The sequence below is a fragment of the Pseudonaja textilis genome, chromosome 3, assembly GCF_049901715.1.
Source record: "Pseudonaja textilis isolate UNSWEBS1 chromosome 3, rPseTex1.2, whole genome shotgun sequence".
NCBI classification, from domain to species: Eukaryota; Metazoa; Chordata; class Lepidosauria; order Squamata; family Elapidae; genus Pseudonaja; species Pseudonaja textilis.
Window position 1 is genome coordinate 86589784 of NC_141992.1, and position 14336 is coordinate 86604119.

General features: G+C 35.3%; 1 protein-coding gene across 1 annotated transcript; it reads left to right on the forward strand.

Annotated features, from left to right (window-relative positions):
• Window positions 1-52: 52 nt before the first annotated feature.
• Window positions 53-13801, forward strand: PRPF38B (pre-mRNA processing factor 38B). The gene is made up of 6 exons (XM_026700433.2): window positions 53-525; window positions 6481-6549; window positions 8310-8461; window positions 8546-8606; window positions 10382-10605; window positions 12592-13801. The coding sequence occupies exons 1-6, from the start codon at window positions 190-192 to the stop codon at window positions 13433-13435; spliced, it is 1686 nt and encodes a 561-aa protein (XP_026556218.1). The 5' UTR covers window positions 53-189; the 3' UTR covers window positions 13436-13801.
• Window positions 13802-14336: the final 535 nt, after the last annotated feature.

Sequence of the window (14336 nt, forward strand, 5' to 3'; positions counted from 1 at the left end):
GGCTGTGATTGGCCGCCTCAGTCCCGGAAGGATTTTTTTTTTCTTGCTCATTTCCGCGGGAGCCGCCATCTTGTCGGCGGTTGGCGGAGTCGCTCTGCGTTCAAGCTGGAAGGCTTCAGCCCGCCTTACTCGAGCGGCCTAGTCGCCCGCTCTTTTGGCGCCAGCGATTTGTTTTTCGCTGGGGCCGCTATGGCTAATAACTGCCCTTTCGTGGGGCCCGGCAACTGCCATCCGCTGCCGCCTCACCAGTCGCCGCAGCAGCAGCAGCAGCACCAGGGGATCCTGCAACAGCAGCAGAATCCACAGGCCGGCGCCGTTTTGTCGCCCCCATTAGCGCTCCAGAGCGCGGGCCCCAAACCGGCCGCCTCGGGCAAGCAAGGCAACGCTCTGCCTCTGTGGGGGAACGAAAAGACCATGAACCTAAACCCCATGATCCTCACCAACATCCTCTCGTCCCCTTACTTCAAGGTACAGCTTTACGAGCTGAAGACCTACCACGAGGTGGTCGACGAGATCTTTTTCAAGGTGAGCGGGCGACGCGGGATAGGAAATGGGTCACTTGGGGGAACGGGACGAAGCTAGAGGGATCCTCGAAACGAGCCTGTCTCTGGAGGCCCAACGTTGTGGCCTCCGGCCTTGGAGTTGGGTGGGCCTCCCTTCCCATTTCCTTCTGAAAGAAAGAGGCTAGAAAAGGAACTGCTCTTCCTCTCCTTCCTACCTCGAAATCAGCGAAGGGGGCCTTAACGCCGGTGTGTTTATGCAAAAGGGGCAGCCAAACCTACAAGACGGAGGTGTAAACCTCTCGACCTATTTCCTGACCCCAATTGTGTTTGTATTATTTCGGAGTGGGAAGGTGTCGGAAGAACAGACCCCCCATTTCTGTGTTGGAACCTATCCTTTTGGAAATGTTCTGGAATGGAATGAAGATAAAGTTAATAACCGTTTTTTTTCCCGCTCCATGCTGCTTCCACACCTCTAAAAGTGAGAGTGAATTTTACTTTTTCCTCCCAGAAACGCAGAGTAGCGGATATTGGAATCTAATTTTACAACTGTTGTGAGAAGTAGTTCCCCTGAGGAGTATGACCACATCAAGCTGTATGATAAGTTTAATGGATGAATGAGTTCTTGGTTTAAAACTATACCTTTACCACATGACCCGACATATCATCGTGATTGACTCTTGTTTCATTTTTGTAACTGCTTATCTTTGGGGGGGGGGGAGAGCACTAATGAACTTTGTGAGACTTGATTTTATTTACATATGGATAAGATTACACTAGTAATTTTAGCATAGATACTACCATTCTGTGTTATGATGGCTAGCTGGACACTGATGCAGTGTAACCCAATTCACACTGCCAGATTAAAGAGGTTTTTTTACCCCTTTTGGGTGTAGATGTGCACAGCTGTCACCAAATAGCAAAAATAAAAATAAAAAAAGAGATCAAACACTAGTATATTTCCCCTTCCAGAGCATTAGTCCAAAATATTTGGGTGCCTAAACAGAAATCCAGATAATGTTTTCTAGTTTTTAGGGGCAACACTTTAACAAGTTTTCTTAGCATCCAGTTATCAATTTCTGCTGTGGAGGGAAGGGCAAGGGAGATATTCAGCTTTTAGGCTGCAACTATTGTTAGTAAAGATCATTTCCCACTGAGGTCATCTAAAAAAATTGACTGACTTTTTACTGGCCTTGAAAAGCAAAACACGGACATGATTAAAATTTAGGTAAATAGTTACTAGGAAAACAAACAATACTAAGCTATAAAATTTGGATTATATATCATGGAGATGCTGCAACGGTCATAACTGTTAAAAATGATCATAAGTTACTTTTTTCAGTGCACAACTTTCAACAGTCGCTAAATGAACAGTGTAAGTCAAGGACTACCTGTACAATGCTAAATTAAATTTGCACCCTTGAGAAGACATTCAAAGATTGATTTGCTAGTTTGTTGTTTCCCTGTAATCTAATCTGAAAAAATCTGGTGCAAAAGGTATTCTGAACTTTGAATTAGGTAAGTCTTTCTATTTTCTGAATGCTTATCCCCTACCTTCAGAATGTGAAAAGTCAGAATTACTGTATTAGCATTACACGGGAGGAATTGCTTCTTAGCACTTTCTATTAAATTTCAGTTGCTTTAACTGAATATCCTGAATGCATGTCAGTACGCCCTGTTTATATTTTTAAGTTGCAGGTAACATATGGGATACCAAAGTAATCTCTACATTGGAGATCCTAGCTTCTATAGAATTATCTAAACCTACTCCATACATCTGGATTTGTGGAAGTGTTTGGGGCAGTATTGGTCAGAATCAGTCAGAACTCTTTTGTCCTAGTCTCAAGAGAAAATGCTGGTTGTGATAACTAAGGTTGGCAACTTAGATGACACCTCCTTTATCCTATTGACAAGAATTATGTGAAAGCCTTGATGGATCAAAGCCCTTATGTATGACAGACTGAGTCCCATCTGGTGACAGTCATATGTTTATGATTGCAACTTGGAGTTCTAAAGCAGGGGTCTTCAAACTTGACAGCTTTAAGACTTGTGGACTTCAACTCCCAGAATTCTTCCTCTAGTCATGCTTGCCCGGGAATTCTGGGAGTTGAAGTCCACAAGTCTTAAAGCTGTCAAGTTTGAAGACTCTTGTTCTAAAGAGTATGTATATATGAATGAAATGAAAGAACATAGTGTTTTGTAAGTAAGAAAGGGGGAAGGTTTATTAAGGTGGCATGTATGGAAGTGAAGATATAGTTTAATTATGAAATTAAAGGGTAAGAGCTATTTCAGTAAGGATGAGTTAATATTCAGATTGCATGGGTATATGTAAAACTATGCATTATGTTCCATTGATAGTAGTAATGAAGGCACCAGAAATGAGTTTAGAGAAAAAAATATGTGACATTCTGAATGAATGCAAATCAGAAAAAAGTGTCATGAAAATATGTGAGAACAAAAATGAATACAAAAATTGAGCCATTTGAAAGCCCCAACATTGTCATTAGTCTTTGACAATTATTTGTATTGAAAAATGTTTGTTTCATACATACATATACATATACATATACATACATACATACATACATACATACATTTGTTTGTTTATTTTCTTAAGTTTTCGCGGGTACTTACATGTATGGCATTCAGCTTTGTTCAGGTATTTTCCCATGTCATTGTAGTGTTCGGGAAATACCCGAACAAAGCTGAATGCCATACATATATGTATATTGAATCTAGGTTTCTTTATACATATGTGTTGTCCCAATTCTAACCTGAATTAAGGGATTACAGGGTCATAGAGAGGGACTTTAATGGTAAAATAATGCATATATAGATGCCGTCCTTGACGTATGCTCATTTATGACCATGATTCTTGATAAGTAAAACAGATCATTACATCCCTGAGTTAATTTTATTGCCTTTTTTGCAATAGTTGTAAAATGAACCCATTGTTCACTAGAAGCAGTTTTTGCCAGAAACCTGTTTCTGGCAAAAATGTAAATCATGGTTTGTTGGAAGACTACCAATAAATCTAAAAACATGTATCATTTTATTGTTTATGATAAAAAGTTTGAGGGATTCAGTGAAGGGAAGATGGGTGATGAAAGATTCTGATTGTAGGATATGCCATTTTTAGGTTAGTGTTGGTTGCTTTTAAGGAAAAATGGACATAAAAAGGCAAATGAAAGAATAACTGGAGGAAGAAAAAATATAAGTCCTTTCTTTAATAAACCATTAGAAAATAAATTAGTCATCCCACAGATAAATGGAAATTCAGTGTAAGAAAACAATATGGAAGCAATTTTGAATACAATGAAAATAATTACATTGTAGTGTGTCACAGAAGCATGTAATTTTAATAGGAAAAAGGAGACTTGTTAGAAAGATGCTGTGGATACAGAAAAAATAATAGAAAAATGCTGCAAAAGTAGTGGAAGAAGAATTTATAGATTTGTATTGCAGTGTTAATAATATATTAAAGAATAGAATTGAAACAAATTCAATAAATTTTAATATCTGATATGATGAAAAGAAAAATGCAAAATATTGAAAAATGGTAAGGCTGTAGTCTTAGATGACATAATTGGAGAAGTGTTAAAAAACAGGTGTAGTTTACCGATCATTTGTTTGTATGATTTCCTTAAAGTGTGCTTGAAGACTGTCTCTGATCTTGACAATTGGAAGAATTTATTGATTAAATTTATAGCTCCCATCTCGCCTTCAAAAGAAGCTCTGAGTGGAAGAATTTACCATACTGCAATGGGAAGTACTAACAAAAGTGAATGCAAAAACTACAGGGAGATTTTCTTATGTATTTCTGAGAAGGTGCCTGACAGAATTCTAAATGAAAGATTCTTAAGGTGACAAAAAGAAAAAATTCAGAAATGTGGATGCTGCTTTTCAACATGTCATTGAGAAGTACATGAACTCAACAGTATATTATATATGTGTTGATTTAGAAATGCATATGATAAATAAAATAAGTTTGAATTATGGAATGTTCTAGACAAATATGGAGTTAAGTGTTGGGTGTTAAATACAGTAAGTCTGGCATATGATGCATGGTTAAAAATAAATAGATTACATAGCAATGGTTCAACATTCAGCAGAGGTATGTGATAATCTTTTGGTTAATGTGTTTATCATTAAATCTGAGAAAGAAATGTGAATGCAACAGTAGTTTTATGTGCAGCTGATGTGCTGTTGATTGAAAATGTGAATGATTTGCAGTATAAGTAGTCCTCAGCTTACATCTGTAAAGGAACCTGCCTAATATGGTTATAAAATGGGTCACATTACCAGACATGTTTTTACAATTGTTTTGCTGTGATCATTAAGCAAACCCATTGTTTGCTGTGGGATATCTTTGCCCCAAACCAGAAGTAAAAACCAATATTCAGCAAAAATGTAAATCACAATCACCTGACCATGGGATACTACAAGCAGCCATAATTGCTAGCGTTTTTTCCAGGTAACCAAAATGTAGTCACATGCAAGGAGTGACTGTCAGAGCCAAATCATAAGTACCTTTGGGGAGTGGGGTGGTGGTCTATTGTCGCTCCAAGCAGTCACTAAACGACCAGTTAAAAATTAATCCCTATTTATAAATATGACAATGAAAGTATAATGCAGCCAATATGTAGATATGGTTGTCAAAATTCATGCATCAAAGAGGAACCATTGGTAAGGAAAATGGAGTGAACAACTTCCACCATTTATCACTAAATGAAGGAAAGTTAGAATAAGAATTTATATATATGTAGTAGAATGTTTGCTAAAGTTGCAGAAATGGGTTGATAAATTTTAAGATGTGCTATCTGCTTATAGAAAATAGTATATGTTCTTTTGTGAGGAATGTATATTTTGTGAGGAATGTATATTTGTCAAAATCAGAAAGTGGTTATGAATAAGAGCTTTTTGAGAACTGGAGAATGATTTGGGTCATTATATTCAATGCCAAAGCAAATACAAGCATGACTGGATAATATGGGAGGGAAACAAACATTAACATTATCAGACAAGGGTGTTCTACTGATTTATTTATTTTGGTGAATTTTTCTGCAAATAACTTTAAATTTTATTTCAACCATGGGTATATAGTTTTCATTCAATTTCAAACTATGAATATTTCCTTATTTTTGCAATTTATAAATCAGTTCTTGATTTACAATTAATTATTCAACAGAAATGGCTACAAATTGTTTACATACTTAAGTGTGCTTCAAATTTAGATATTTTAAAAATAATAAAAGCCACATGTAAGGGGTATGTGTGAGGGAGAGGGAGAGAGAAACTTATTTTATCACCTATTACATTCTGCACTCAATGGACTAAATTAGGAATAGTGTTGGGGGGGATTAAAGCTTTCTTCCATTTTCTTCTCATACTTTGAACTATACAAATATCTCTTTGCTTAGGTCTGCTGCTACAAATCCTATTCTCTTTTTCTTTACACTTTTAAAAAGTGGCGTAATAGCTTATTTTATGTATTTATTTTATACCACTTTTATTTTTATAAACAACTTCTTCCTCATGTTTCAAACACTTTAACAAAGTATTAGCTTGAAGTTGCTATTGATATCTTTATTTGGTTTGTTTTTATTTTAAACAATGCCTAAACCTTTCTATAACATTTTAAGACTCTTCAAATCTCTGATCAGTATTTTGCAATTACATTCACGTTACTTACGAAGACCTGATATGTTTGCTCAAACAAGGGATGTTGTAATAATTGATAATCACTATTGCATCATGTAGTAGTGAGTTGCATAATCTTATCATTTTGGTGATGTTCTTTTTCATCACTTTTTCATGGAATCGATGATGATTGTGGCATGTCCAAATTTCTTAAAGTTTGGCATATACAGAAACAATATGCTTAATCAGAAGATAAAATTATAATGGCATTATGTCAGACAGAAGAAAATCAAATATAAATATGAAGGTAAAATTTAATTAATTTGTTACTTGTTTACAGGTTACCCATGTTGAGCCTTGGGAGAAGGGAAGCAGAAAAACTGCAGGTCAAACAGGGATGTGTGGAGGGGTAAGTAGAAGTACGTGATTTCTGCATTTTGGAGCTTTTTTTAAAAAAAAAGTTAATTTTTCAAAATGATCTATAAAAAACTTCAGTTTGCAAGCTTTCAACCAGTTTATTAGCACAATTAGTCCTTGACTTATGATCTCAGTTGAGCCCAACATTTCCATTGCTAAGCAAGGCTGTTATTAAGTGAGCTGTGCTTCATTTTATGACCTTTTGCCACAGCTAAGTGAACTATGTAGTTGTTGAGCGAATCTGGCTTCCCCCATTGACTTGCTATGTCGGAAGCTGGCTGGGAAAGTTACAAATGGTGGTCGCATGACCCCAGGATAATGCAGCTGCCATAAATATAAGCCAATTGCCAAGTGCTGAAATTTTGATCACATAACCATGGGGATGCTGCAACGGTTGTAAATATGAAAAAAGGTCATAAGTCCAACTTTTCACTGCCATTGTAACTTTGAATGGTCACTAAATGAATGGTTGTAAGTCAAAGATTACCTGTAGTTCAGTCCATTAAAAGTTTTGTTCATAACTCATGGAACATATTATGTTTATTGTTATGAAATGTGTTAGTAGCTTGAGTTGGTAGTTAGGCTGTTGGTTTTAGCTCTGAGCTTGGCAGTTTGGTTGCAAATGTTTCATCACCATTCGCAGAGACATCATCAGTGCACTTTGAATTGTGCTCGTCTGTCAGAACACAGGTCTTTAAATACCTCAGGTATTAGTAGCTCAGGTTGGGCTAACTACCAACTCAAGCTACTAATATTCAAACACATTTCATTTCATAACAATAAATATAAGGAAAATCTCACTCTGAAATAATACGTTCAATATGACAAAAATTTGACAAAAATATGAACAAAATTTTTAATGGACTGATCTACAGGTAATCTTCGACTTACAACTATTAATTTAGCAACCATTCAGAGTTACACATGTTTTGATACCTTATGTATTTAAAGACCTGTGTTCTGAGAGATGAGCACAATTCAAAACACACTGACAATGTCTCCTCAAATGGTGACGAAATGTTTGCAACCAAATTGCTAAGCTTGGAGCTCAAACTAACAGTCTGTTTATTTTTATAATAGAGATTAAGAGGATTAATCTTTCCTAATGATAAATGCAGTGCTAATGTGTATTTTATATTTAATAAAATGCTAGTTTTTATTAAATTCTAGGTCCTCAGTTTTTTAAAGAAGGAACACTTATAATGAAGCTTTGGGTAAATAATAAGTCAATAAGTTAAAATTTAATTTTTAAAAACCTAAATAATTTACTGTGAGTCACTTTCATTTTAGAGTTGCCAATTTAGCAAATACCATGCATACATAACATCCCTTATTCTAAGAGGAATACACATACAAACAAGTTATGTGTACATGTCTGTTCAAGTTTTTCAAAGGTGTGAAGGTTTCATGTGTTGACAGTTTTTGTTCTTTATTTAGTTATTATTTTTATACATTTATTGTTAATGTTAGCCACCCACATTCACTCTGACAAAATGGATGACCATGTAAATCTAAATAAGGAAATAAAATATTTCTTTCCTAAGCAATGTAAGGCTAGTCACAGTTGAATGATTGGCAATAATGTAATTTCATTGAGAGAAGGTATAGCTTCTTGTACTATGTACACCTGAATCTGTTCTTCCTTCTCCTAAAAATTTGAGCACAAAAAATTAATTTATTTACAAAAAACCCTCACCTATATTGTTCCTCTGTTGAATCAATTATGGGTTGTTGTTTTTCTCATTTTGAAAGGTGCGAGGAGTTGGAACTGGAGGTATAGTGTCTACCGCCTTTTGCCTCTTGTACAAGTTATTTACTTTGAAGCTTACCCGCAAGCAAGTGATGGGACTAATAACTCATATAGATTCCCCATACATTAGGGCCCTTGGATTCATGTATATTAGGTAAGTAGTTTTGTATTTAATTACAAACTAAGTTTTATCTACAGAGGAAAAATGTTAAAGTTACACAATTACTTTGTATTTCAGGTACACACAACCTCCAAAAGATTTATGGGACTGGTTTGAATCCTTTCTCGATGATGAGGAGGTATGTCAACAAGGGTAATACTTTGTTTTCTTTTTTCTTTTCTTTCTGATATTTTAAAATATTTTATGGAATGCAAAAATAATCTTTAACTGCAAATCTTAGCAGTAAAAACCATCCTTAATGATGTGCAAATTTGGATTAGCTTTCTAACTTTATTAGAAGTTAATCATTTCTCAGAACTCAAAAAAATGTGTTTTTTGTTAGGAAGCAGTATGTTGGTAGTTTTGAATGGTCACTTTTTAAAACAGACTTTTACATTCTATTCTTCAGTGTTTTCACTTGCAGAATTGTGCAATGAACTTAACCCCCCCCCTCAAAAAAAATCTATAACAGTTAGGAACTCCATACATACCTTGCTTAAATGTTAAATTCCTCTAGTGCCTATACATTAGTTTATCTGAATTCTTTTTTTACCCCTGCAACACAGATCTGATGTGAATTCTTTGGGTTTTATCATGAACATGTTTCAGTTATAGTACCCATGTATACAATATTATACCATAACAGTGGTAATTGAGATCAAGTGATGCAGTCTCTCAAAGTAAGATTTAGATGGATTTTTTTTTCATTCATTACATATGCACATACACAACACTGGCACATTTATTTATTAATTAATGTCTCACATTCTCAGTTCTTACCAATAACTAATTCATGGCTCAGTTTTTCACCAAACTAACTAAAACTGCATGAATAAAGAGGAATCACTTTCATATGTTAACATTTTTTCCAGTTTGCCAGTGTTGAAGATGTAAAAGCATCTATATATATATATATATATATATAAATATAAATATAAATATATATATATATATATATATATATATATATATATATATATATATATATATATATATGCCTAAATATAAATGTTTTTATGAATTCATTGATCTCTATTTATATTTTTCAGGAACTACATTTTAGCTAATGTGTTGTTTTCTTCTTTAGAAAAGAAAATCTTTGCAACGATTTTGTTTGGAAAAACTGTATTTCTGAACACTTAAATGTGTGTGAGTGCAAGCAGTTTTACATACAGATTTTCTGTTCCTGTTTTAGATAACAAATCTCACTTTCCTTGTGTGCTTGCACTATAGGTTTGGGCCTGACAATAGCTGACTAACATGTCCTGAGCTGTGAGAGGGCATAGCAAGAAGGCCTTCATGCGGTAATGACCCTTTTCCGAGACAATGGTCATCATGGATTATGCGTTTCCAATTATTTGTTACTTTATTTATTTGTTGCATAACTCTAAATTAGAAAACTCACTGCTTCATGGCAGTTGGTTTGCTATTGCTTCCTATTTAGGTATAGTCCATTTTATACTACAGACTTTTCTGATCATTTTTAGACAGGAATGGTCATCCTAAGTATGGATAAATGGTAGTTCTAATTTGTGGCAATAGTCCGCAAAATACCAGATAATGTAGAACAAATTACTTTTCCTTTATGGAATAACCATATGTGATAATAGAATACAACTCAGTTATGCTAATATTTCAACCTGGTTTACTAAGAAATGGATCCTTTACTGCCTGGCTGCAGGAACAGTCTATACCTGCATGCTTGGGTATTAAATCAAATTACCAGCCAGTAAAATAGCAAAATGCAAAGATGCAAGAGATGAAGTTCATATAACAGCTTAATTATCAGCAAAAACAGCTAAGCCATCGCATATGAAATATGGCAATCAGTATAAGTAGCATTTGTTTCTAGATAAATTTTAGATAGCTTCTCACAATCAGAATGTGTGTTGTGTTTTGTGTTTCTTTTTGAAGGACCTTGATGTGAAAGCAGGTGGTGGCTGCATGATGACCATTGGAGAAATGCTGCGCTCTTTTCTTACTAAGCTTGAATGGTTTTCTACATTATTTCCGAGAATTCCTGTACCCGTGCAAAAGAACATTGATCAACAAATTAAAGCCAGACCTAGAAAAATCAAGAAGGATGGCAAAGAGGGAGTAGAAGAAGCAGACAGGCATACAGAGCGTAGACGTTCAAGGTTATATTTTAATTTTATTAAATAATTATTTAATCGTTCTCTAGTAATTTGGCATAATCATTGTGTTATTTTGCTATTGTAAATATTATTTGTCTACTGCTATTACACAAATAACCATTTTGAACTAACAAACTGCTTCATGTTACTTTCTCAGCTCCTCTGTAAGATTAGTACATATTCCCATATCGTAGTTAAGATTTGATAAATGGACTTCGTTATTAGGTTTTTATGGTTGAAATGAAATTTAATTTGAACACCTGCTCATGTAGAGGTAGTCCTCAATTACCATTTGTTCAATACCGTTCAAAGTTAGGATATGTTGAATGAATGGTAGTTTCAGCTGGTCCTTGAAGTTGTGATTGTTCTTGCATCCCACAGTCATATGATCAACATTTGAGTACTTGTCAACCGGTCATTTATAACTGCAGTATACACTTCAATGCCTCCACCCTTGTCTCTGCCCTTTTTTCTGCCCTCTATTCTACTGACACTGTATCCCGACTTCCCCAACCTGATCTTTATTATCTTCTTTCTTCCATTGCTATGATGTGACATGCCCAGCTGAGGCAGCTGCTGACCCTCCATGCACCCATTATATGAGGTTAAACTGCTTATATTTACTAGTAGTTTGGTGCCTTTTGCTCAGTTTGTGTCTCACAAGTTTACATAGGATTTGTGTGATCCTGTTTGAACTTCAGCCCACTTATTTAGGGAAAATTTGGGTGAAGGTGGTTGGAACTTAGTCACAAAATATCTGAAAAGAAATAGTTCATCTAGATCTTTGCCAATCTGGACCAAAAATTACCATTTGTCTCTTGTAAATGATTATTCTGGGACCTATATATTGGGAATTACAGTCCTGTGGATCTTATTAAACCTCTCTTTAGAGAGCAGAGTTTATCATACCTAGTGTTTAAAGGTTATCAGGGACTGAATAAGTCAAAAAGCTTCAAGTTGAATGTGTAATTATTTGGAAATAATTTTAGTAGCTATGACTTGGATTTTGGATGGAGTTTCACTGAGCATGTCTGAAGTGTAGATTCTTTTGAATCTGTGGCACCTAGAGGAACAAATAGAGCCATTCTTTGAGTGTATTGGCTATAATTACTCATATCCTCATCACCCATATTGCAACATGCTCCATTTCAAGTTGTTTATTGTTCAACAATTTCAACGAGCAATGGATGACAGATGAAATCCAGTTCAGCAGGGTAACACAACTTATTTGATTACTAGATTGGTCACCTGTAGATTCCTTGATCCAGTTCAAATTGCTAGTTGTTAGTTATCTCTAAAGCTTTTCATAGCTTGGATCCTGACTGTCTTTGGGACCGTGTGATCCAAATAGAATCTGCTCATTCCACAGGTTCAAGTCATTAAGACATGTGGTAGATATCCACTATTCATGAAGCTAAAGAGATGGGAACCAGAAAAGTAGCCTTATATGTGGCTGCCTGGTCTTATGGTTTGTCCACTTCAAGATAAACCCATCTTTGATTTAACTGATAAAAGAAATAAAAGCAATCGTTTTCCAGCATTTTTTCCTGTTATAATTTATATGTTGGCTGCTATTGCATCTCAATTTATTGATTGATCTTTATTTTTAAAATAACAGTTTTGTGATGTTATGGTTCTGGGTTCTTTTATTTATATAAGGTGACCTGTGTCTTCTGATGGGGATGACAATTAAATACTCATATAAAGTAATGTAAATTAAATAATTACCCAGTTTTGTTGGGGATTGGGTGATATACAAATACAATTAATTATGCTAAGTAGACATCAGGAGATACCAGAGGTTGATCAAATGATTGCACCCTGCTTCTGGGTATTTTCTTACACATTACATCAGGTATAACAAATTAATAATGCACAAATTTGATTCTTAAAATTGACAACCCAATAGATGAAAAAGATTAAATGTTCTACAGTTAAATTCTTATTATGAAAAAACTGTTTCTAAAGCATTTTGTCATTTTATTATAGGTCTCCAAGAAGATCCTTGAGTCCTAGGAGGTCACCTAGAAGATCAAGAAGCAGAAGTCATCATCGAGAAGGACGGGGTTCATCCAGTTTTGATAGAGAATTGGAAAGGGAAAGGGAGCGACAAAGATTAGAGCGTGAAGCTAAGGAGAGAGAGAGGGAACGGAGACGGTCTCGAAGTTCTGATCGCGCTTTGGACCGTAGGCGAAGCCGGGAAAGGCACAGAAGTCGAAGCCGCGATCGAAAAGGAGACAGGAGAGAGAAAGAGAAAGAAAATGAAAGAAATAAAAGGAAGGAGCGTGACCATGACAAAGAGAGAGGTGTTGAAAGAGAACGAGATCGCTCTAGAGAGAGAGATCATTCTCGAGAAAAATCAAAAGACAGAAAAGGTAAAAATGAAGGAGATGAAAGGAGGCACAGAGATGAAAAAGATGAAAGGAAGCATAAAGATGAAAAAAGAGATGCCAAAAAAGAGAGGCGGCATAGCCGAAGCCGAAGTAGGGATCGTAAGCATAGGAGCAGAAGTACAAGTAGAAATGCTAGCAAGCATAGTAGAAGCAGGAGTAAAGATAAGTCAAGTAAACATAAAAGTGGAAGTAAAGAGAAATCAAACAAGCAGAGCAGAAGCCGAAGCAGAGGAAGAACTGATAGCAGTGAAAAGACTCGAAAACGAGACCGTAGTCCTAGTAAAGAAAGATCACGAAAACGTAGCAAAAGCAAAGAACGTTCCCACAGATATGACCACAGCGATAAGGACCACTCAGATAAACACGATCATCAAAGGAGCCAAAGTACAGAACAAGAGAATCAAGAAAAACAATCTAAAAACAAAGATGAGACTGTATAAATATTCAGAAATGGATCACATTGAATCCTATAAATGTTTTGAAATCTTGCTTATTTTTTCTTAAAATTGAGATTGTGCAGTAGTTGATGAGCACTCTTCTTCAACCTCCCTCTAGGCTGCAGATTGTCATTTCCTATTTTGAGTAGGGAAGTGCCTTTGTAATCCCATTAAAAGTGTTGGCTATTCCAGTCCATTTGTTTAGTTAATTTCATGATGCAAATCTGTTTGTGCATTTTTTAAAAAAAATGTTCAACTGTTTCTGAAATGTACAATCTGTACATATGTCCTGAAACTGTTGTAATTCCTTTGGCATGGTCGCCATGTTGGTTAAATTTGTATACGGCAATAAAACTGCCACTAATTCTACTTTGTTTTATAGATGTGGAATTATGGTTTCTATCTTTGCATTAGCATGGCTGTGCTTTGCATAATAGTATGGCAGAAGCTTTTTAAGGATGGGTCTTGAACATGTATTATATCTAAAATATTTATGTGCATTCAGCATCCATGAAGGTTGCAGTTCTAGAACTGTTGTCTTGGGAACACATTTAAATCACATTTTAACTGAAATTTAAGAATGTGTTATAATTAGACTTTTCAGAGGAGGTAGCAATTTAAGGCAGGGATATAGATTTGGCTGAGTTTTATGTAGTAGTCAATGCTACCTCACAGGGACATTTAAGATTGATAAATCTATGTACCATATCTACATATATTTTATGGCTAGTGTTTATTGTTCATGTAAAGATTCTTTCAATACAAATTACCTTATGTTTTTCATTTGTTATGTTATGCCCTTGCCCTGTTATTCAAGAAACAACCTTAGGCTAACAAAGATGTATTGAGGGAGGCAGGATAGCAAAATAAGGTCAAATACCAGACTTTAAATTTCAGACTGTCA